At 41.6% G+C, this 23,035-nt stretch overlaps 1 protein-coding gene across 1 annotated transcript; it reads left to right on the plus strand.

The window, feature by feature from the left end:
• The first annotated feature begins 11,847 nt into the window (after nucleotides 1-11,847).
• On the plus strand, nucleotides 11,848-15,789 carry LOC116258985 (probable serine/threonine-protein kinase PBL15). Its single transcript, XM_031636556.2, has 5 exons — nucleotides 11,848-12,411; nucleotides 12,921-13,056; nucleotides 14,125-14,261; nucleotides 14,338-14,461; nucleotides 14,881-15,789. The coding sequence occupies exons 1-5, from the start codon at nucleotides 11,848-11,850 to the stop codon at nucleotides 15,405-15,407; spliced, it is 1,488 nt and encodes a 495-aa protein (XP_031492416.1). The 3' UTR covers nucleotides 15,408-15,789.
• Nucleotides 15,790-23,035: the final 7,246 nt, after the last annotated feature.

The following is a 23,035-nucleotide window of genomic DNA, read 5'->3' on the forward strand; positions in this document are numbered from 1 at the left end:
TTGTTACTTGCATTATCTTCTTCAACATGAATATCATTGCCAACATATGGAGACTCTTTCGAACGGTCAATTTCTCTAGTCGGCAATTTCTTTCTCAAATCAATGGTTTTTACTTGAAATGGGCAAGAACTGTTTATCTTTGAACTCTTAAAAATGTTAATGAGAGGAGTTTTAAGCCAAATTCCAAAAATGGGGGTTCAGACCCCATTTTTGTGTGTTTAGCAAACTGCGGGATGCGATACGCCATCCTTTAAGATACAATTAGTGTATTGTATCCTATTTCTCAATAGATATGATATAGCGTCGTATCGTACTAAGGGTAGAACACTAATATCAGTACTTTAACTAAAAGTAAAGTACTTGGCCACAAAGGGGCAAGCTTCATAAGCATTAAGCTTTAGAATGTGTAGAATGAATAATTTTGAATATCATGGGCATAATTTAACTACCAGAATTAACTGCAGATTTGATTAGTTTAGGCTGCTTTTGATAGGAGGGTGAAACACTGTAGAATAGAACGGGTGAGAGTACGGTTTCACACGTTGCTATCAAACGCTTGTTAATGTTATGAAATCCAGCGGTGTTCTGCTATTTACTGCGGTAAATTTACATCGCCGGAGGCTGCAGTGTGGTGGATCAGGCGGCGGCTTCTCTGCCTTCAGCAACTCTGGTCTTGGCTATGCCATCGGAATCGCTCCCGGCTTCCTCACCCTCTTGTCCACCGTTTCCTTGCCTCCTACATCTCTTGTGTCGGGCACCGATTCTCTGTTCCCCCTTTCACCCCTAAGCCAGCTGCCCACCACGGTGTGGTCCTCCCCAGCGTCGTCTCCGTTGCCGAGGACGATGAGGATAGGGGCGGTAAATGCTGGCATTGCGAAGTTCGCTTCTCTAAGGCGAAGGACCGGTCTTTTGGTGATGGGTTTTGTCTATCAGCTGAATGACTCTAAGGGCCCGTTTGATGGTAGAAAATAATTTAACGTGGTAAATTTATCATTATAAATTTTTTTGAAAAAAATTATAGGATGAAATTTCTCCATCTTCCAATTTGAGGCCCTATTTGATGACATGATAAAATTTAACATGGTAAAATGAACCATGTTTGATGCACATGATAAAAAATTTGAAAGACTTTTTTCAGGACTGGTAGTAGTAATTTTTTTTTTCTTGTTCTCCTCACCATTCTTTAATTTCACGTGGAAAAAAAAATTAAAAGATGATCTTTCAAAACAACAAAATGTTGAGGTTTACACTTACAACAAATCAAGAGAATTTACCTAGAAATTGGCTAGATCTAAACTTGTAGAATCCTGCTGTGCAGAACTAGTCAAAAACTAGATCACAAACACATTGTAATCCAGCTTCGATCTTGCAAAAAGTAAAGGCATTCATGATATAAGAAAACACAGCAAGTCCTATGAATCGAACTGAAAAAAACAGCAATTCACAATGTATTACAGCTATTCACAGTGGTCCTCACAAAAGCATAAAGCATAGCAGGCACCCACCAAACAGGGCATGATGGAAGTGAAGTCAAAAAATGAGAAACAATTGAATGTGAAAGATGGAAAAAAAGAAATGAGCAAACAGAATCAGAGAAACACAGAGATTCTGAAGTTGGAAGTAGTTATGACAGATCTATACAAGACGCACTGAACAAGTGCCCCAATTTCCCCAATTTCACAAAACGCACCGAACAAGTGCCCCAATCAGCAATCAGCACTTTTATCATTGTAGTTTGTAACTCAGTTATGTTTTTTTAAATAATGGGAAAGATGGGTTTCGATCAACCTTCTTTCTGTTTCCATTTCACACAAAACAAAAGGGAGGCACTCAGAAGACAACTCTCTCTGCCCGACTACTCCATCTCCGGCAGCGAAAACTTCACCTCTGGTGGCGAAAGATTTCTGTCCGTCTCTGGCAATGAGAGCTCCATATCCGTGGCAGGAGCTTCATGTACATCTCACGCCCCTGCTCAGCCCTGTCCGCCCCTTCTTAGCTGCGAGAGCTCCATCTCCGGCAGCGGGACATCACGCCCCCCTCTCTGCCCTGTTCGCCCTTCCCTTCCATCTCGGGCAGGAGGAGAGGAGTGAAACGAGGAGAAGATGGGCTTCGAAAGGAAAAGGTCGTGTGGGTGAAATTTCACCCTCGACCTACGAGTTCGAACTTTTGACCGGGTGAAATCGCTTTTAACGTAAAACGAGTGAAATTTCACCTCGTTTGATACGTTGTGAGTGTGGTGAAATTTCCACATGCTGGTACATATTTCAACCACTTCTTTCGTTTTACCCGGACAATCAAACCGGCCCTAAAAAGGGGACATGGTGAGCCAAACGTCATTTTTCAAAATTTTCACACACGACAAGTTAAATAAATTTTTTAATGCCTCTAGTCGAAGATGAAGGGCGATACGAGATTTTGGAATCTTAGTTCTCCAGATTTCATATCCCAGTCATAACTTTTTTTTTTGGTTTAAAAAATGAATCATAAATTAATTGTAATTGGAGCCAGCAACTGATTCAAATATGTACACTCTTGTTTAGTGAATTATTTTTTTATATCTTTATATAGCATATGTGATGGATTGTCGCTTATTTTTCAATTTTTTGACTGTAGAAATAATTTTGATATCAAACGGTTGATTTCTCCTCTTCCCTCACTTAGTCATCAAAACATTTAAAAAAATTTCTCGACTCAAACTTTTTCTAGTTCACCCAACACCTCGTTTTAGGATGATGTAAAATTTCCTCCTCTTCCACCCTTACCAAGGAACTTTTCCCGAATAAAGTTTCCCCTCCAAATCAAGGTGAAACGCTACCTTAATTTTTGGTGTTCATCTTTAGGCTTCCTCCGTTTTCTTGGATTGAATCGTGTACCTTTAGCGGTTAAGGCATTAGACTGGTGCCATAAGCTCTGTTGTTTTATGTTGAAATGCGCATGCAGTTGGTGATTTCAAGCTTGTGTGTATTGCTATGACGCTGGCAGTTCTCTTGAATCATGCTCGTCTTGGAGCTGCACCCTGCTGTTCAGTTTAGCATCTATCCATTTCACAGTTACTTAGCTGCTCTTCATCCAAATGCAGATCGGCATTTCATTAATAAATCTCAGTATAGATCTGAATTTCTCGTACTGCTGTAGAGATTTACCAATTTTTCAGTTCAGGCAATGGAATTTCTTGAATCCTGAGAGCACTTACAGTTGAGACGGGGCTTCATTTTATGTTTGCATTCCTTGGAGGAGGAGTGTAGCTTTCTTGTTCCGTAGCTGCCAGTGGCACGCAAAAATCCTGCACAATTTCTTAATATGATTTCCTTTTTATTTCACCCAGCTGCATTGTGTATCAGAGAATACTGCTAACATGTACTGGACTTCCTGTTTTATAAAATTTGACACATTCGGTGTATTAACCATCTTAATGGCGCTTGTTGGTGGCTTTAGTTGCTTGTGGTTCGGCCACGTTGAGACCAGTGGCGGAGCCAGAAATTTTTTGCTATGGGGCACTAATTCATAATATGTGAAAAAATTCTCAAATTAAAATATATGTTATTTTAAAATACATAAAAGTTGGTAAGCATTTTCAACGACTTGAGAGCTTCCTTCCAAAAAAAAACTAACTTTTCTATTACTTTAAACTTAAAATTTTATTTTTTTAACTACTAAATTTCATGGTAACTAGTACATTGGATCTAATTTCAGCACTTAGTATATGAAAGTAACTTTCATATCTCATTCTTCTTCATCAAATCATAGACAAATTTTCTGTTGCAAGGAATCAAGACTAAGCCTATTATAGACAACTTTTCTGTTACATTGGATCAAATTTTCTCATATGAGGGACAAATTTGAGCTTTCCCGTTCAGCCCACACTGGTATACATCCAACGTTTGTCTCTTTGCCTGATCATCTTGAAGGCTATTTCAAACCAACTTTGTAATTCTTCATTAGTTAAAGAAATCTTCATTAAGCATTTTCTTGTACAGCTTTAATATCGCTGCGACGAACTGCTGCACTTGCTTTGTCAAGTGTAAGGTCTCAGCTTGGCTAAAGGCTAAAGCTCATCCCCTGGTCTCCACACGAACAAAAGCAAAAACAAAAACGAAAACAACAAAAACCATGTAGTGTTCAACTTCAATCACATTTCAGAAAACAAAAATGAAAGCAAAAACAAACAAAAAATGCCAGTAATATGAAATTTAAATAGCACACAAACGAGAGAGAACAAGTCAAGTGGAGAAACTCTGCTTCTGGCACCATCCATCTCAGAGAGATAGAGAGCACATTTTCAGTTGAGGGGAATTAGCAGATTTAAGGCTAACGAGATGCATACAAAATAGAAAATAAATCAAACAAATAGACATTAAACGCCCAAAACCAAACACCCAAAATCGCTGCAGGGCTGAAGATGTGGAGGGGAGAACTGTGAAGCGGAAGAGCCAACCTGCGGTGGACGGGGGAAGGTCGAAAGGAGGAGCAGAGTCAGCAGACCTGCTGTTGCAGGAGCTCTGTCCTGCGGCTGCAGAGGGGAGAAGATCCAAGCAAACTTGCTGATAGCCTGATGTTGGAGCTGCAGAGAACTGCTGTGGCAGCGAAACGAAAAAGCGTGTAAGATGCACAGATTGGGACCGGATCCATTTTTGGTGTGGGCAACACGGCGTCAACACGAGCATGAGGCAGACTGAGGCTCCATTTCACTGTGGAGCTTTCTTGCGCTGGCGTGGGCAGGCGCCCACGCTTGCCCCACGCTGGCTCCGCTACTGGTTGAGACCTTGTGGATGCAAAACAGTTTCAATGGTAAAATAAAATTGTTCGATTTTTTTTTTGGGCATGTTCATAAAAAACCAGAATAGTTTTCTAGAAACATTATTCCAGGCCATCAAACACGGACATCTAAAAAAAAAAAAAGGAAAATGATTATGATGAATTTCATGCATGTGTATGGAAGGTTTTCTTTGCACTGAGAGGTCATTTTGAAATTTTATGAAAGCTAATTTTCCATCGTTTTTTATTGTAATGTGAACAACGTAGTTGATTCTATTGCCCTGCTAAAGTCTCCTCCCTTTTTTCCATCTCATAAGGTTCAGATTTAGCGTTGGTGCCTCAGGGTGTCGCCCTGAATGTGCGTTAACTTGTACACTGTTAACCCTTTTGTTTTTGCAGGGTAGGAGGTTGATGCGTTCCAGAGACTGGCTGGCTAGGACCCTTAGCCTAAGCAGTTGCACTAAGCCCTTGGGATGGTATGGATCCGCTCGGGTTTAGGACTGCAGAAAGGGCGGAGCCAGGTAAGATTGGATTATTTAGAAGTAGAAGGTTGCAGCTAAAATTGAAATGTTTACTAGCATCTCTGCTCAATGTGGCAGTTTAGATGAACTATAATGTAGGGAGGTCTTCGAGTCAAATTGTGTTTGTACGATTTGGGGATTCATTGAAACACACTTGCACCCTGAACCAACAGTTTACAGTAAAGCAGTGCAAGAAGAAAGCAAAGAAAGATGAAAGGATGATTGGATTTGTTATGAAACGCAAAAAAAGAACAAACAAAAGAGAAAAGCCCTAACCTTTCTTGTGAAAGGGTTGGACGTTGGTGTTGGGTAGGTGGCATCCAAACTTTTTTTTTTTTTTTTTTTGGGATCTATCTGGACACCTGATTCACAAAAACGAATCCGGTCCGCACCAACATTTCAGACCAGCGTTTGATGATAAAAGTATGATCGGATTAGTGGGAGATCACATTCAGAGACAGCTCATTTTCAACAATTTCTACGACTAAAACATAAAATCATGATTCATGCCGGTTGGTTGGATGTGATCGTGTGGGTTTGATACTGAAGAATCGCGGTGAGTCTGAATCCGAACGTAACTTGGATTCGGCAATGCAACTCGCTTGATTCCGGTTTCATGCAGGCATGCACCATTGGTTGGCCAGAAAGGTGATGTGGGGAGGGAGTTTATTGAAAGGTCGCATTCTTCTAGATGAGGCGGCCAAGCAGGGATGGGGAAAGGTGGGAGACGATAAAGAAAAAAACTTTTGCTTCTTCCACCACCTTTTCTTCTTCTTTTTTTTTTTTTGGTAATCCTTAGGTGGTGGGGAAGGTTTTAACAAACCCGGCCCCTCCCTCAAAGCCAAAGGTAAGGAGGCATTACAAACCCAACAGGTGAATCATTAGAGAGAGAAGAAGAAGAAGTTTTTTCACCTACCCTGCTGCCTTTGTGCTTATAGGATTGGAAAGTTCCATAGACACAGAGAGAAATTTGGCAATGACTGAATAGCGTGATGTATTTGGTAACACGTAATCTTCTTGGCCAAGGTGTCAACTTCTCTATTCGGGTGTTATTAGTCAAAAGAGAAGGTGTTGTATATTTCAAATCGCTGATCAATTAGCAGAAAGATGAACGTGATTTCCCTTCTTATTCAATTCTTTAGCAGTCAATTATGGAAACCGATTCTTTATTAAATATTTCTTTTTCTTCTCAAGTTGCTAATTATTAATCGCCACAGTTATGAGTTATCCATCGCCTAGATAATGACAGTTCCACTAGAGGGAGTTGAAATACGGATTGCGGGATAGTGAGGTTGCATTATTATAAACAAGCGGTGCCTCCTGAGCTCTGCCCTTCACATGTACACTTGTCTTGGAACAAAAAGAGGGGCACAAGAAGAAGAGATGGAAAAGAGAAAAAAAAAAGAAAGTGCTGCATGTGGCCACTAATAATCTATATGTATATATAACTAGTAGATAGCATGTCAATGTTGTGACATTGCATTGCTTGCCCACCCTCCCTCTAGAACCCTGTCGGTCTTCCATCATGCCCCCCCCTCCCCCATTCATTGCTTCAACGAGTGTAGCGGCTTTAATTAGCAATTGCAAGCGCCAGCCGGCCACTCCAGCATCTATGCTTGCATAACTGTCAACCAATCGTGCAGCTTAACTAGTTTATCTTTTATGTGGAACATACAGTAACCAGATCAGAAATAAAAGAATTTAATGATTCGACAGAATGTAGTTTTCCACATATGTTCCAACTTCGACAGCTTTTTTTTTGTTTCTGACTAGTTTTTTTAATGTCAATTAGCATTCAGTAAAATTAGGATTGCCCCAGCAAATATTGGTTGCCAGACAGGTCCTCTTTTGGATTGGCTTCCCCTCCCTCCCTCCCTCCCCTACTTAGCCCATGTTTCTTTGTTAAATGGTAGGGGATGAGGAGTACAAGTGAGAAATGATACATTTTTACCATATTCTTTGTGTATTTGGGTTTGACATTAAAATTTTTTTCAAATATAAAAATTATTAGCCTACCTGATTTCCGATTTCACTTTTCTTTAATTAATAAAATGTACTATTGACTGAAATAATCATAATTTCGCAATGGAAGTCACGTATCCTTTAATCGATCGGGGGGCTGTTTAAAAACTTGTTGGGCCCAACAGGACTCCTAGGTCTTCAATATTGGATATGGGAAAAAAGTAGAAGTCATTTTGTTAAAGCTGGAAGATTCGATAAAAGGCTGAGGCGCGGTCGGGAATTATGAAATTTCAAACTACCGGCTTAATTGTTCCAAGATGTCAGTGATGGAATTATGAATCTGAAATCCTCTTCTTAGCTTGGTGCAGTTTAATTTTCTTGCTAGAGAAGAGTCCCTTTTTGCACGGCGCGAGTCATATTTGTTGAGCGAAGGAGGAATTTGAGCTCTTTGCAAGCTGAGAAAACAGAGGACGGGTCGTTTTACTTCCAAACAAACGGGCAAGCGCATTCATTGACTGATAAAAGGTCCATGTTCTACGAGACTCCCTGTGGTTCTGCTCATGATGAACAGCTTCCAGTAGGCGGTTTTTGCAGGCGCTTCCCTTTACTTTAGTGGATCCATCATCTTTAATTTGTAGGATGCAGCCATCTAATTCGTTATATATTTCCTTTCCTCCTCTCATCAAGCGAGGTGGATATGTAATGAGCAAAAATAAAGAATTTAACTCGTAGAAGCTGCTAACATAGCGTTTGCCTAGCTAAGACTGGATGCTTGGAATATATTGGGAATGCTGGCTTGGATATCTCGGGGTCAGGCAGGACGCACCTTGTTTAGAAATGCATGCACTAGCATCCAAATGTAGCATCTACATAAGCGGGACACGATATGCCATCTCACGCTTCTAATGTAATTTTATATTCGTGGTTGTTTTGGGTGTTACTGAAAAATGAAAACCCGTTTTCCGATATTCGCCAAAGATGCGCATCAGCAGAGTTGGGAAGAGATATAACATAATGTCAGTAAGCAAACGGTTGTCCCTTCCGTTTTCAATCGCTTTCTCTCCTGGTTTAAACTTTTTTAACAGTCTGTATCTAAAGTCTACTGGAAAGCAAAAAAACTGATCCCAACAGCTTACGTAAGTCGTTGGAGACGAATCATCGAGTCAGCTAGCTGCACGAGAACTAGCTTGTATACCAGGGTAGGTGCAGAGTTTGGAACGTAAGTAGGAAAAGTATTTCATTTTACCAGGTCTCCCTTATCCACCTAAGGTATTAATTCTTCTTTTGGGTGTCCCAGGGTGGCTGCTTGAACTTGCATATAGAGTTTGGAACAAGCTATCGGAGAAGTTGATTCGTTTCATCGAGGGAAACCAGGGATTGTGCAGAAATTGAATATTTTACAAAAAATTAATGGTTAAACGTGCAGCTTTATTGTGGTGCGGAAGTCTCCCAGAAATTTATGTATTTCGCGTTTGAACGAAAAAAGAGAAGGGGAGATAGATCAGGGTGGTGTAGACTAATATATTTGACAAAAAAACGCATTAATTAAGAAGGAGAGGAGAAGGGGAGCCCGGCCAAGAGGGTGGCCAGGCCGGGTCTGTCAAAAAAGTTGTGGAGACATTACGAGAGAAGGTGGCGATACTGGCTGGCGTCTCTCTCTCGCTTGATATGGATGGAGACGGTGATTGGCGTTGAAATGAACGTCTCAACCAAAACTTCGTCGTCTCTGCTTTGCATTGGAGGTGAGAGAGATTTGGTTGTCATCGACGTCCTCATCTTCGAGAAGGAAAGCGACTTTCACTCACAAACTTTGTAATATACATATCTCAGCAATTTTGGATTCTCTTGCTATTCGTGTTTCCTTGTTGTCGTCGGCAAAATTTTTAATTGGAAGGAGCTGTGAGTTTGACAAGATATTCGGGATTTTTAAATGCCTGAGGTGTTGTGATTAGGTGGGGCGGCGCTCTTGATTGCCAAGCATCACAACGCCCCGTGTGGAAACATATTAAAAGCGTGGAATGACTTGTTGGTTAATTTCAAACAGCCAGCTCGCTGGTCCAAAACTTTTTGGGTGTTTTGGGAAATAGGCAGTAAACTTACTTAACCCAGCCAGTGGGGTGACCATGCGAATTCAATTGGTTAGCAAAAAAAGATTTAGAAAACCAACAATAATTAAATTAGTTAGTGAAGAGAATCAAATTAAAGTTTATATTTTGTGAAAATAAAAGATTTAGAGGCCAGAGAAAGTCAAACAAAAAATTAGTGGCAAAATTGCCATGGTGGGGCGGGGCCTCTACTCTATATCGAACCGAAGACCAAACATATCTAAAGCAAATGCTTGATCTGACAATATCGTTTAAAAGAGAAAGCTGGTTCTTGCACATGCAATACAATGTTTATATAGCAAGAAAGAAAAGGAAGAAGGCGATAGATAGGGTATGTATGGGTTAATATTTTTTCAAAGGAGATGGTAGTTTTCGGGGTCCCTCCCCTCTGGTTCCACTTTGACAGCAATTCAGAAAGATGGGAAAGCAGTTTCGGGCATTTTGGCTTTGAGAATGTTAAGCTTGTTTCCTTCCCTCGACGTGTGGAAAAGGTTGCTCGTTTTCACATCCAAGAGAATTAATTCTCTTGGCTTAAGGAAGTTGTTTTCAGCTCTTCTTCTCCTTCTTCCTCTCGGGCAGTTCGGGCTCGGAAGAAAGAAAATAAAAAAGCGAGAAGAAAAGAAAAGGGAGCTTCCACGCCCTTACGCCCTTATGTTCCACGCTCGGAAGGAAAGCTGCCAATTCCAAATACAAATTTATCAGCTCTTTAATTTAACGCACGCCTGATTGAAGAAGAGCTCTTGAGCTTAGTTGTTGTATTCTGGGAGCTCAGCTCATTGGCGTCGAAGGGTGGCGATTGAATCGGAAACCAACGCCTTGAAAAGCCAATACAACAACATCCCATGTTTGTGGCTTAATCACGCCACATCCGATTTCAGAGGAACAAGAAAATACATATATAAAGAGAGAGGGAGAGACTTGAGCGACTGGAATGAAGGGAAGGGGTGATCTCGACAACACCATATTTTTGGAGGGGAACAATTGGTCCCAAGTAGGGACAAAGTTTTCCGGATGCCAGCCAACCAAGTCCACTCCCAACTCAAACGTCAATGGTAGGCGTGACTGACCTGGACTGGATTCAGAGCGCCAACTCTATCTAGGAGACCTTTTCATCCTTACTCCATGAACCTCCTCCCCCTCTCCTTGTCAAATTATATTGAAGACCGACATTGACGCCCGCTTTCTCTCCCTCCGCCTCCGGGGAAGAAAACATGTAACGATTCCACCACCCTTCTTCCAATTAGAAGCTGTCAGGATATAAGCGCTTCCATCTTTTGTCAGTTTCCACCTCATTTTGAAATCTTCAACAGACCGTATATATTTCCGGGTATCCAACCAAAGGTATAGGCAATTTCCCCTACAGATCCAGGTCATTTATATATTAAAACCTCATAGGCAATTTCATTTATATATATTACTGGCTCTTAAAAATCCAAGTATTAGTGCCTGGCTTTTGTCTGTGTCGAACTATATTGGCCAGGATAATTTGAGTAAAACGTAAGAAGTATAATCTTATTGACATGCAATATCGGCGGCTGATTTTTCTCTCAACCTCAACGTGAAATACACATGAGTTCGTATACACATTGGTCTTGATAACACTATTATTCCCTGCTTTGGTTTGCAGCATCTCAACGTCCTCTCCTGCTCCTGGTTGGTTGCCTTCTATTATATTTGCACTTGGAAAATTCGTGTGAACGAAAGACAACATTTGCCATGCGTTTTATAAAAGCCCTTCAATATTTTTTTTTGAAAATCGTTAACAACCCTTTTCACTCACACGCCCGTGGGAAAGTGTCGTACATGGAAAAATCTGACTTTCCCGTAGACAACTAAACTTTTCTGGATCACCGCACGCCTTCTACGAACTTTCTGCTCACTTTTTTTTTTCAATAAAATTGAAAGATACCTCCTCAGGGATCTAATTAAGGCTTTTCCTTTCATGTCCTCTTGTTCATGTTTCTACCGCGCTTGAAGAAAATGATATCCCTCAACGCTTGAGTAACAACAATCCTCTGCTCATCTGAAAAACGTGAAATCTTTTACTGAACAATTTAATTTTGTGATTAACATAAAATAGTAGATATAAAATAACATTTTGGCTAGGGGTTTCGGTTAATCTCAGTGAGACTCAGGTTGGGGTCTCAAGATCCTCAGCTTCAGCTAGTGGCTGTTGGTTAATTTTCGTGTTTCTAATCACGTTATGTATGTTAGCTTATGTCCTTACATGCGCCCGATTTGGTCCCAAGTTTTCGACAAAATATTTAAAAAAAAAACCGATGAAGATGTCATACAAAAATATCGGGAACCATAGGTATTGGACGTCTTAACCTTTTTGTTTGTTAAAAAGAAGAAGAAGAAGAAGAAGAAGAAGTCAATGCCTTGTGGCGTCACAGCTCGCAAGTGGGGGACATTAAGCGAAAGAGTCGTATTTTCGTTCCGAAAGAAAAATGCCGAAAAAGAAAAACAGTCTGCATTTGGTAGAGTAGGTGATGGGGGAGGAAATGAAATTATTGAGGTCTGGAGGGACAAACCTGATTTCCTTCATATACCCCTTCCTTTGTTACCATTATTCTCCATCCACTACCTACATCTCCGGCCCCCTCTCTCTACCCTTGCCTGCAGAGCTTCTGCACCTTGAAACGATGACATGGATGGACGCAATTGCCACTTGCTTTAGTGGTGAAGACGATGGAGATGGCAAAAACAAAGGGAGAAGAAAGGGAAGAGCTGCTACTGTTGCCGCTGCTGCTCCTGCAGGCAGGAAGATGTGGAAGCAGACGTCCATGCAGCGGCTCTCCTTCTCGGATCTAAGCAATCCCCAATCACCACGGTTTGCAGAAGATCTCTCCTTCTCCCTGGGCTCCAACATTTGCGTCTTCACGACCAACGAGCTGCGGTCCATTACCAACAACTACTCCTCCAGCTATTTGCTCGGAGAAGGCGGTTTTGGCCCCGTTTACAAAGGTTTCATCGATGAGAAGCTGCGTCCGGGAGTACTGAAGCCGCAGACTGTTGCTGTCAAGCTTCTCGATTTGGAAGGCCTTCAAGGCCACAGGGAATGGCTGGTAAGTGGAATACGCTCCCAGTCTAACATGCACATATGTACAATTCTTACCTTTCTCTTGAGACGCAAGCCGTCCACGTTCCTTGCTGCATCGCCGTATCAGATGGATGGCTGGCAAGGGCAACAAGGCGGGTTTTAACTAACTTTTAATTAAATTTCATATACACTGAGCGCGCAAGTAAGTCATCGAAAGGGTAATGCATATTGGTTGTCTTGGTTTTGAGAGACTTGAAACGAAAATGCTTTGCTTTCTTAGCCACGCGACTTTGGTTTTCAATTGAGCTGCAGAGAGAGAGAGAGAGTACTAGAAGTGATGATGTCCTAAATCTCAAACACTTGGCATATGTTTGAAAATTTGCTTACCGTGTAGAGGAAGCGCGAAGATACATTTTTATATTCAATTCTCCGAAAATTTGATTATTAAACAGAGGGACAGATGAAGATTTACATATATATGTCGCGAAGTTATGTCTGCCTAAACAAAATGTATGCATATTTGGGTGGGCGCAGGCAGAGGTGATATACCTAGGGCAGCTGAAGCACGAGCATGTGGTTAAGTTGATCGGTTACTGCTGCGAGGAGGAGCAGAGGCTGCTGGTGTATGAATTCATGGCACGCGGCTCTCTGGAGAATCATCTTTTTAAAAGTATGTCCTGCCCCTACATCTTCATGTATCCTGCAAAAACCTGTGTTTTTTTTTTATTTTCAGAAATATATATGCACCTGACCTCATCTATGTAGTCTTTAATTTTTCTCGGAGGGGAGGGAGAAGTAGAGAGGGAGGGGAGGTAGCCATACGCATCGCCTACAAGTAAAACCCACCCAGCAGGGAATATTTCCTTTCTGCGGATTTCTTTTTCAAAAAGTAGGCGGCCGGCCTCTTTTGGTGATAAATGGTCAAAAAGAGGGGGGTTTGGACCAAGCAATTTGCGTCACATATGCCATTAGGTAAACCAAACGCAAATGCTTGATTAATGGAAATCACAACCATTCCCCATGCGAGCTGACCAAGATATTCTCTTCACCCCGTCCACAAGCTAGCTAGCAAGCAGATGCAGATGGAGATGCAGATGCAGATGCAGATGCAGATGCAGACGCTGATGCTGATGCAGATGCTGATGCTGATGCTGATGCTGATGCTGATGCTGGGCGGGGCTACCAACTTATCTTCCCCACCGGCACCGTCCATCCACTCAAATTGATATTGAAGACCCAGCAGGCTACTCCGGATTCTTCAAGCGCGGGTTGGTGCTTTCATTAATGACAGGGCCGGTCTTCGAGTCACCAAATTAAACCATCCTCTAGCTAGGATAGCTCCAATAAATCAGCCCCTCATGGACCCAAGTTGTAGCGTCATCATCAACACATCCATCTTGGCGGTGGATGGTGATGGGCATCGCAAGTGAGAGGTAGGGCAGGGCGACCGACACCCCTTCCAATAATCGATTTTTCAGGACCAAGTCCATCGCCTCCAATCACCTTACCTTCTCCATGCGTATGAGTGCTCCAATTCTGGATGTCGTTGCGCTGCAGACTATACACACTCGCCTGCCAAACTGCATGCATGGTCCCGTATTGCTGATTTGGACTATATGCGACTTTTAAAAATGTTCATCTTTTCGCTAAGAATTAGTCACTTGATTTGTTCTTCACGCTCACCTCATTTTAGTTTTCACTCTTAACAAAAATATATATATATATTTCTCTTTGACAGAATTTTCACCATCATTGCCATGGGCAGCAAGACTGAAAATAGCAGTCGGAGCAGCCAAGGGTCTTGCTTTTCTTCATGGGCTGGAGAGGCCCATCATCTACCGAGACTTCAAAGCCTCCAACATTCTCTTGCATTCGGTAAGTGCCACCTCCTCCTCCTTCCTGATCTCTAACTAATTTCAGACAAATCTAACTTTCCAAATTCGCGACACAGGATTTCACTGCAAAGCTCTCGGACTTTGGTCTTGCAAAAGATGGTCCGGAAGGAGAAGAAACTCATGTTTCAACCAGAATAATGGGTACACACGGTTATGCGGCACCAGAGTATGTTATGACCGGTAATCAAAATCCATGCCAAGACTTTCACCCGTGCTTCCATGGTTTGGTTGCTAATTAGCCATAAGTACAATTGGTTTCTGCAACTAATTATTGCACCCCTGTTTCCATGGTTTGGTTGCTAATTAGCCACGAGGACAATTGGTTTCTGCAACTAATTATTTCGCCCCTGTTTCCATGGTTTGGTTGCTAATCAGCCAAAACAATTGGTTTCTGCAACTAATTATTTGACCCCTGCTTCCATGGTTTGGTTGCTCATTAGCCACCAGGACAATTGGTTTCTGCAACTAATTATTTCGCCCCTATTTCCATGGTTTGGTTGCTAATCAGCCAAAACAATTGGTTTCCGCAACTAATTATTTGACCCCTGCTTCCATGGTAACAATTGGTTTCTGCAACTTATTGACGCCATCCTTTTCAGGTCACTTGACAGCAAAGAGCGATGTCTATAGCTTCGGGGTTGTTCTTCTGGAACTGTTGACGGGGCTAAGGGCAATGGACAAGAATCGGCACGGTCGACAGCAGAACCTGGTAGAGTGGAAGCGCCCTTACCTTAATGACAGCCGGAAACTTAACAAGATGATGGATCTAAACCTGGACGGCCAATACTCTGTCAAAGCAGCACAGAAAGCAGCTGCATTGGCTTATCAGTGCCTAGACCACAACCCATGGAAAAGGCCCCACATGCGCACGGTAGTCGAAACACTTGAGCCACTCCAAGAAATGAAAGATATTGCAGTCGCCCACTTCGTCTACACGGTGACCCAAGAAAATGGGAAGGGCGAAGAGAGAGACAGAAAGCAAGCAGCTAAAGAGAATGGGCACTCCCCACGCAGACGAAATGAACAACGTGGACATCGCAATCGTTCTCCAATTTCAGTAATGCCATACAAGAACTCCCCGAGTCCGAAACACAGGAGCAACGAAGGGACAGTAGTAAACCAGTGATCAATATATATGTAGTAGACTAGAGGAGAAAATAAAAGCTCCTCATCATACTTCCGAGTGTTGAGTTGATTCATCTTCTTAATCTGCTTTAAGGGTCATGGATGCCTTGTCACAGCGCTGTGCTAGGAGGCCTTGAGAACTCAAGGCCGATAGTTAAGGAAAATAAAGCTCCCAGTTGTGTATATACATATGATTGTAGCTGAAAGTTTTGGGGAGTACCACGCGTGTCGGTTCGTTCCTCGATGTTTTGTCGAAAGGACTATTCTAATTCATTATTTGAATGCGAGTAGCATCTCTTGCAAGGTTGTTATATCCCAATGTAGATTGTAGTCCTTCCTCAAGCACGACCAATAATTGCATTTCATGTAAACTACATACACATGTATATTGGAATGTTTTCTCTTGAAGTTTTGTTTCATTGGCTCAAACTCCAACTACCAATAGCATTACAATTTGTCGGTACATTCAAGTATCTTGGAGCAAACGTTAGCAGGTGCCAACTTCTCTCATATGGAAGCACAATGTTGTCCTTGTGATTAATCGCTGATCATTTAGTTCATTCACGGACGGAACTTATGTTAACAGTATACACTAGCCTGAATTTGCAGCAATTATGTCTAACGAATGGAAACAACTATATATATATATATATATATATATATATATATATATATATATATATATATATATATTATAGTGCTCAAGATTTCTACCAAGTAGCAGTAGTTCATAAACCGAAGTCCCTTTTTCTTCCAATTCAGTGCAGAGCAATATCTTTTCTGCTCTACATTCTAAAAATAAAAGGACTTTGTCCATCTAACGTAGAGGAAACTTTCTTTCAATAGACAGTGGAACAACTTTTCAGGTGTAGAGAGTAATAACGTTTTTCGATAAGGAACTTCAGAAAGAATGACATATTTCGACAAGGAACTTCAGAAAGAATGGGCTTTAAGCAAGGACATGAAGGTCCAACTTGACGATAATTTCACGCACTCCAGATATTTCTTTGACCGCAGAATCACATGAATCGCTAACTGGAAATACCTTGAATTGGCCGAACAGCTAACATTTGCGGTAGTTATCCACTGGGCATAAGTCGCAACAACCTTTTCTAATTAATGGTAAGTAACCACAACTGTATGTGCGATCACCATCTAGGTTCTCCAGTTTCATGAACTTATCAACTTCGCAAACCAACAATAAATCTCCTATCCGGCTATTGTTGCACGAGCCGCTAAATAATTGGTCAGAATCTGCCGGAAATCTTCGAGATCGTAGGTAGAGTAACAACTACTACTGTTTTCTTTGCACCATTCTGATTCGCTCGGATAAATTAAACATCTACCCATCAACAAAATGCTCTCCTACAATTCCCAATTGGCTGTTGTGCAGACCTTCATGCAGTTGATCAATCGAAGCACATTGTTTGGGAACCAGGCAACCGAGGAAAACAACACAAATAAAGACAGACCGTTAATGTCAAATAAGTAACTGAGATCATCGGCACAGAAACCAAGAAGCAAAAATAATCACTCAGTACTTTGTAGACGCTACTGGTGGCAACCGTAGGAACAGTTAAAGATAAACTGATCATAAAGGAATACAGGTGAGTAGTATAAGTCAAATGAAACGGGAGGACGTATGACAGTAAAAATAGTAGCTGTAAAAAAGACCATGAGATTAATTGGAGATTGTCATTCCGCTGACGTTTCTAAACCTGCATAAGAAATCTTGGTGCAACTGGGAAAATATAGGCGTCGTAATTGCAGACCGAAGAATTTGTCTCATATCCTAAAATTAAATTACTGCATAAGCCTAAAGCCGTAGGACGACGGAAACAGTTTTTAGAATGTCCAACTTTTCATAGTTCCTCGCATCCAATATATATTTCGTCAGATTTTATTCAAGAAAGAACCCAAAACATATTTTCGCATGAAATGTCCCCTGATCTTGAGATTGTGACACTTTTTACAACATGGTCACAAAGACCCGCGTATAATTCTTTGCCTATATGTTCAGCTTTGCTTGGATGGGTATCATCAACCAGAGTCCAGGACATACGGCTAACGTTTTCTATAACTATTTTTGTTGAATTGAATCAAGAAGGAAAAAACTAAAGGAACAGAATGGTAGGGCCGAACAGTTGATTGAGGGTCAAGAATATAAGACATAAGGTTTGGTGTTATACGGAACACAAGTACAAGAACAGGGGAACAGTGTGTAAATAAAATACAATGAACATCTCAAAAATGAGGCTATTCCGCAGGAAAAGCATAAAGTAGGCGGAGTTTGATTAAAACATAAGAAAGACTTGAAAGTCGTCTCGCTAGTCCATCTTTATTTGCAATTAGAATATGGCGGAGCCCGAAGTCCATTCAGAGAAATCTGAGGAGTTCCAGACCCAAATTGACGAACAGGGTGCCTCGAAAATCAGAAGCACGAGACAAAGGAAACCCCACTGCGCTTTCTTCAAATACCTCCAACCGATTGTATTCTTCCAGAATTTGTGATTAGATCACAAGGAAAGGAAAGGGATGGGGATGGGAAAAATATGGAGGAAGAAGAATAAGGCACTTTCTTTGGAGTTGGGACTGTGACTCCGCCCCTGCGGTGCCTCAGTTCAATTCGCATGGATGAGCAATTGGTCGTCAAATAAAGATTAGGGAAGGAATTTTCAGCTTAAAACTTGGAGCCCAGGAAGCTCGAAGAACATTGGGTCCTGATCTGGGAGGGCTGAAACGTCGTGCAGAGCGAGCGAAGAAGGCTGAAACCTTTTGGAGTCGAAGCGTCGGAAGCGGTAAATAGGATCTAACCTTGGCCTCAAAGTGGCAAACCCACGTATCATGCTGTTAAATCTGGCTCCTCAGGGGGTTGAACAATCAGAAACTCGAACCTGGACCAACCTGTCGATGGATGCTTTGAGATCTCGTTAATTTGCATCGAAGGCTTGAACGGTGACAAGCCCAAACCTGGACCAACCGGTGTGGGTGGGGTTGCCCTGAAATCACTTAATTTGCATCAAAGGCTTGAACCGTCACAGGCTCAAACCTGGACCAGACCGTGTGGATGCCATGAAATCACATCTGCTAGCTGCCACACACTTAAAAACAACTTTGTCCACACGACTTTCCTCCATGGCCAAAAGATAGGTGCATTGACGCTCTAGTCAATGGTTAAGTGAAAGCTGACATATCGCGAAAGTTCGTCTGTGCTGCCTGTTCAGGCGATCAGATAGTAGAGATCTAAAAGATTAATTAGCCTCTTCACTGCAGTTACATCATGGCAACCAAGCGCAAGAAAGCTGATTTTCACGTCTGCCGTCATGCGCGTTCTCAAGCGGGTTGCTCCTGAGACCTGCAGTGCAACCCAATTTGCGGATGTCGAACTAAGTTTGTCCGTATGTAATTCCCTAGTAATCTAAATGACTTTCGTCACTTCAAACTAGCATTTTGGCGATACAAATAATTTGTCCAAGCACAATCCTGTAAAGTAATTATTTAGTAGATGACTTTTCTCGCTGAAAATAGCAATTTGGCAATCAAAATATCAGGGTTTCAAGAACAACCTTCATCCTCAATGGCCAAAATCAGAGTTGTAGCCGCCAAATGGTCCCCAACAAACGGCACCCATGTCGATCTTCCTTCACAATCGTGCGCGCACGTACTTTGCAAACATTTGATGGTTCTAAAGATATTAGTAATTCCTACCCTTTCACTGTGTCGTCATTATCCACTGCAATTTCTATCTGTCCCCCACGTCATCCTTATTACCAATTACGGAGACTCGGGCTGAATTGAGATTAATAAAGCTGAAAATGGAGACATTGGGTCTGACCATGCAACATCTGCGATCGTGGAACCATGGATAGCAAGATCAATATGCGACAAGCTGTCACCACCATTTTAAAAGAATGACGACAGCATCAACTAAACTTAGAAGCTAGCGTTTCACTTTGCAGATTAGAAGAAACAGTTCAACAACCTTTCAGTAGATCCTTTTCCCTTGAGGCAGAGCAGCACCGTCGGCCATTGCCAAATTTATGGTCGGAGACGTGCATTGTGAATGAAACACAGGCTATCGGTCCGTGGTCTTGAAATTGGTAGACAAACACCAATTTGTCTGCGTACCTTCGCAAACCAGGAAAACAAGGAACTTGATTGTCATGGAAGGAACTTGATTGTCATGGTGGACGCCGTTGCCACTGCAGAGGAACTACAAGAATTCAACGGGCAATTTTGTTGGCAATAAACACCCCCAACTAAAAGTTTTTTATTATTTTGGAACTGGACAATTAGTTGTAGTAATTACACGCCCTCCCCAACTTTTTTTTTCGGGGTTTACTGCAAATAGAGAAATGAGATTGTGAAAGAAATTGTTTTCGTAAGTTCCAACAACTTAATGCTACTAATATCAATCTCGAGTTGGACCCACATCAAATATTTGATTCGATTCGATTGAAAGTAGATGCCTGAGCAAGTTGGGTTACCCTGGATGACCCGTGCTGCCTAGCCCTGAAAGAATCAGATGCAAGTGGAATTTTACTGCAATACATTTAGTAAGTTATTTGCAAATCGACATTATTAGTGATGGTTGTACTCATGATTATGCAGGATAAAAATAGATAGCGAAACTATGGTACCAAATTAAAAATCCAGAGTTTGATGGGACTGTTATAATTTGGATCTCTGGTAGGGGCTAATCCACTAGATTAATTTTGCATGATCAATCCAGCCCCGAGGCTTGATCCGGTTAGAGGTAAAGCCCCAGCATCAGTGTTGCTCCGATGCATTCTCTGGGGGTAAAGCTGTTCTCTTCGATTGAAGGAAGACCAGAATGTGCTCAATTTTGTAGAGCTGGTAAACCTCTTCATTCTTTTCTCGTTTTTGAATATGTTGGCTGGTTTTGGTTTCGAGTTCCGCTAACTTAGCAGGAAGAGCTGGGCGTGCTGAACAAGTTCAACTCAGCTTATTTCAGGATTTTTAGATTAATTTCCATTCTTTTTTTCTTCTTTGGCCAGGGGCCTCACCGGTGAACTCGAGATAGCAGGTCTTCCTGTAAGCTTCTCAAATCCTTTCTTCTTAGTGAACTCGTAAATAAGAAAAATATGAGCCAGACAATTAAATGGCTTTTGTATTCATTGCTATTCATAAGGTCAAACCATCACATATTTTCACTCACTCTCATAGAATGTTAGGGCTTGTCGTTCGAGAGCTGACCACTGGTTTTTCATGCTTCAATATTTAGAGGAAAGCTATAAGGAATCTTATTGTATATCTGGTCAGATGCCTAACTTGTTTTTTTGTTGCTTGTGCGGCTCGGCTACATGCATGCATCTGCATGGGAAGGGAAGGGCAATAGGTTGGTGAAAGCCGGTTTTGAGTTTGGATGTTAGGCTAAGATGGTGCCTAGTCCTTTTTGGACTGGCTCGAGAAATGGAAGCATTTACGCGAGACGTAGTTACGTGGAACCCATTAGATTTGAAAATTCAACTAAATCTGGTTTGCTATAGTGGTTGAATTCCCAAAAAGAAAAAGAATTGAGACCATTGTTGAAGGACAAAAGTATGATCCCCAATGGTTATTGGGTATTACTGTTGAGTATGCCGAATCATGTGTAACTAAGATGAATGGAGAAACCTCGCCGGCTCCAATTAAGCTTCAAGAAGTGTGCATGCATGTGCCGATCGAAGAAGAAGAAGAAGAAGCGGAAGTCCCTGATTGCTTTACATTCTTGCCATGAATTGAATTGAGAGCAGAGAGGCACCCTTCACCTCACTTCACATCACATGGGGGATTGCTTGGTGTGGTGATGGCATCTTGCCTCAGGGTTGACGATGGCGGAGGTTGGAAGGCAGAGTGTGCCCCCACCTGGCCTGCGCCTGCGCCTGTAGGGACGCGATAATCGCGGAGGATTTTGTGCCCACGCCTTCGGCACCCGATCATATCATCATTATGTTCCTCCCTCCACTCCATTTCTTTTCAAATGCTGCTCTCTCCTGTTCATGGGGCGACAGACAGAATATACGAACGACAAATTGTCCTGACCCAACGTTATGGCCGGTTTTCTCGTTCCAGTTACGAGAATACGAGGGAGAGTTTAATTGATTGAGATTTAAAATTGATGGATCTGATAAGATGTGGCAAAAGATTCAGGATACAATTCATAAGTTTATTAAATTAAAAATTTTAGGGTCCACACTTTAAATCCTTTATCTTTTTACTTTGAAAAAAGAAAGGGTTTAAAATGTGAAGTGAAAGGCCGTGTGATGGTAAATCCAGAATTGCAAAATCCTGAGGGTTTAGTATGAGGGCAATCAAATGCCCCATAAGATTCAAAAGCATAATGTCATTCAGATGACATAAATCAGCACTCCTGTTATTTGATTTAAGTCAGCAGTGGGGGCAGGCAGGTCTGGGCTGCCATGGGCAATTGCCATACCAACCCACATGAGTTCCCTTATACATATATACATATAATTTAAACTATTAATGTACCTTACAGAGGAGGTTATATCTTCCCCCATCTGAAGGGAGAGTGTGAAAGCTGGATACATGGGCTGGCGGGCCTGCCACTGCATGTGTTCAGATTTGTAAGACAATAACAATGTATACTACTTACTACCATCAAACAGCCCGTACATTAACTACAAAAGTTGTGTTCAACCGGAGCAGAAGCCTTCTTGATACATCGAAGCTTATAGGGAAATAAGAAGAACGAATTTTTCCTTCTTTAAGTTAAACCATGTTATAAATCTTAGCATGCTAAATTGTTCACACATGTCCATCTGTAACTAAGACTTGTTAAAATATATACAAATAATTTTGTATTCGGTGCTCTTTCTTAGGGCTGGACAATTACTTGAACCTTTTACAAACAAAAACCAACTAGCTCATGATCTTTCTCTAGGGCTTGGTATTCTTTGCAGAAATTTTGTGATGCAGATTCGATTCTACATGGTCCGAAGCGTCCTCGCCGGTTTTATGCTTGATTGATTGTTTACATGCCGTCTGTTTTTTTTCTCTTCCTTAATCAATACAGCCTAATACTTGAATTTGAATTTGGATGCTTCACGACGTGATACATCCGATGGATGGATGGCAGATTCGGTATGTTGGATATGAGGGGTTTGACCTATGACCAGTGTAAGCCAAAACTATTCCATCGTAATTGTATCCAAATTCGCCGGCTGCCTGTTGGCTACATAATCTAAGAAACAACACAACAGTTTCATTGGATCTTTTACTCTGGTTTCATCTGCTGTAGCATTTTTTGGATGCGCGGCCTGTGATCGACAAATCCACTGATCTGGATCCTACCAAAGACGCACACTACTTTCCTCCAAGTTATGAACAGATCAAAGGAAGGAAAAGTAGAGAAGGAAAGGCCAGCGGATTGCTTAGAAAAGGATATTTTGTGAATTTCATTTTTTCACTTTCCATCTGCGTATCACCTTCTCCAATGAATTACACTTTTTTCTCCCTGCACGTTCATCGCTGTCCGCACATTGGCAAATCAAATACTGACAGTTAAACATCAACAAGTCTTTTCAGCTTCGTTATATATTATTAATGGCCACCAACTTATCGTTATCTTCTTAGCAAGCGCTTGATGGTAATTGGCTCTTTGTA

This window comes from Nymphaea colorata, chromosome 8 (genome assembly GCF_008831285.2).
Source record: "Nymphaea colorata isolate Beijing-Zhang1983 chromosome 8, ASM883128v2, whole genome shotgun sequence".
NCBI lineage: Eukaryota > Viridiplantae > Streptophyta > Magnoliopsida > Nymphaeales > Nymphaeaceae > Nymphaea > Nymphaea colorata.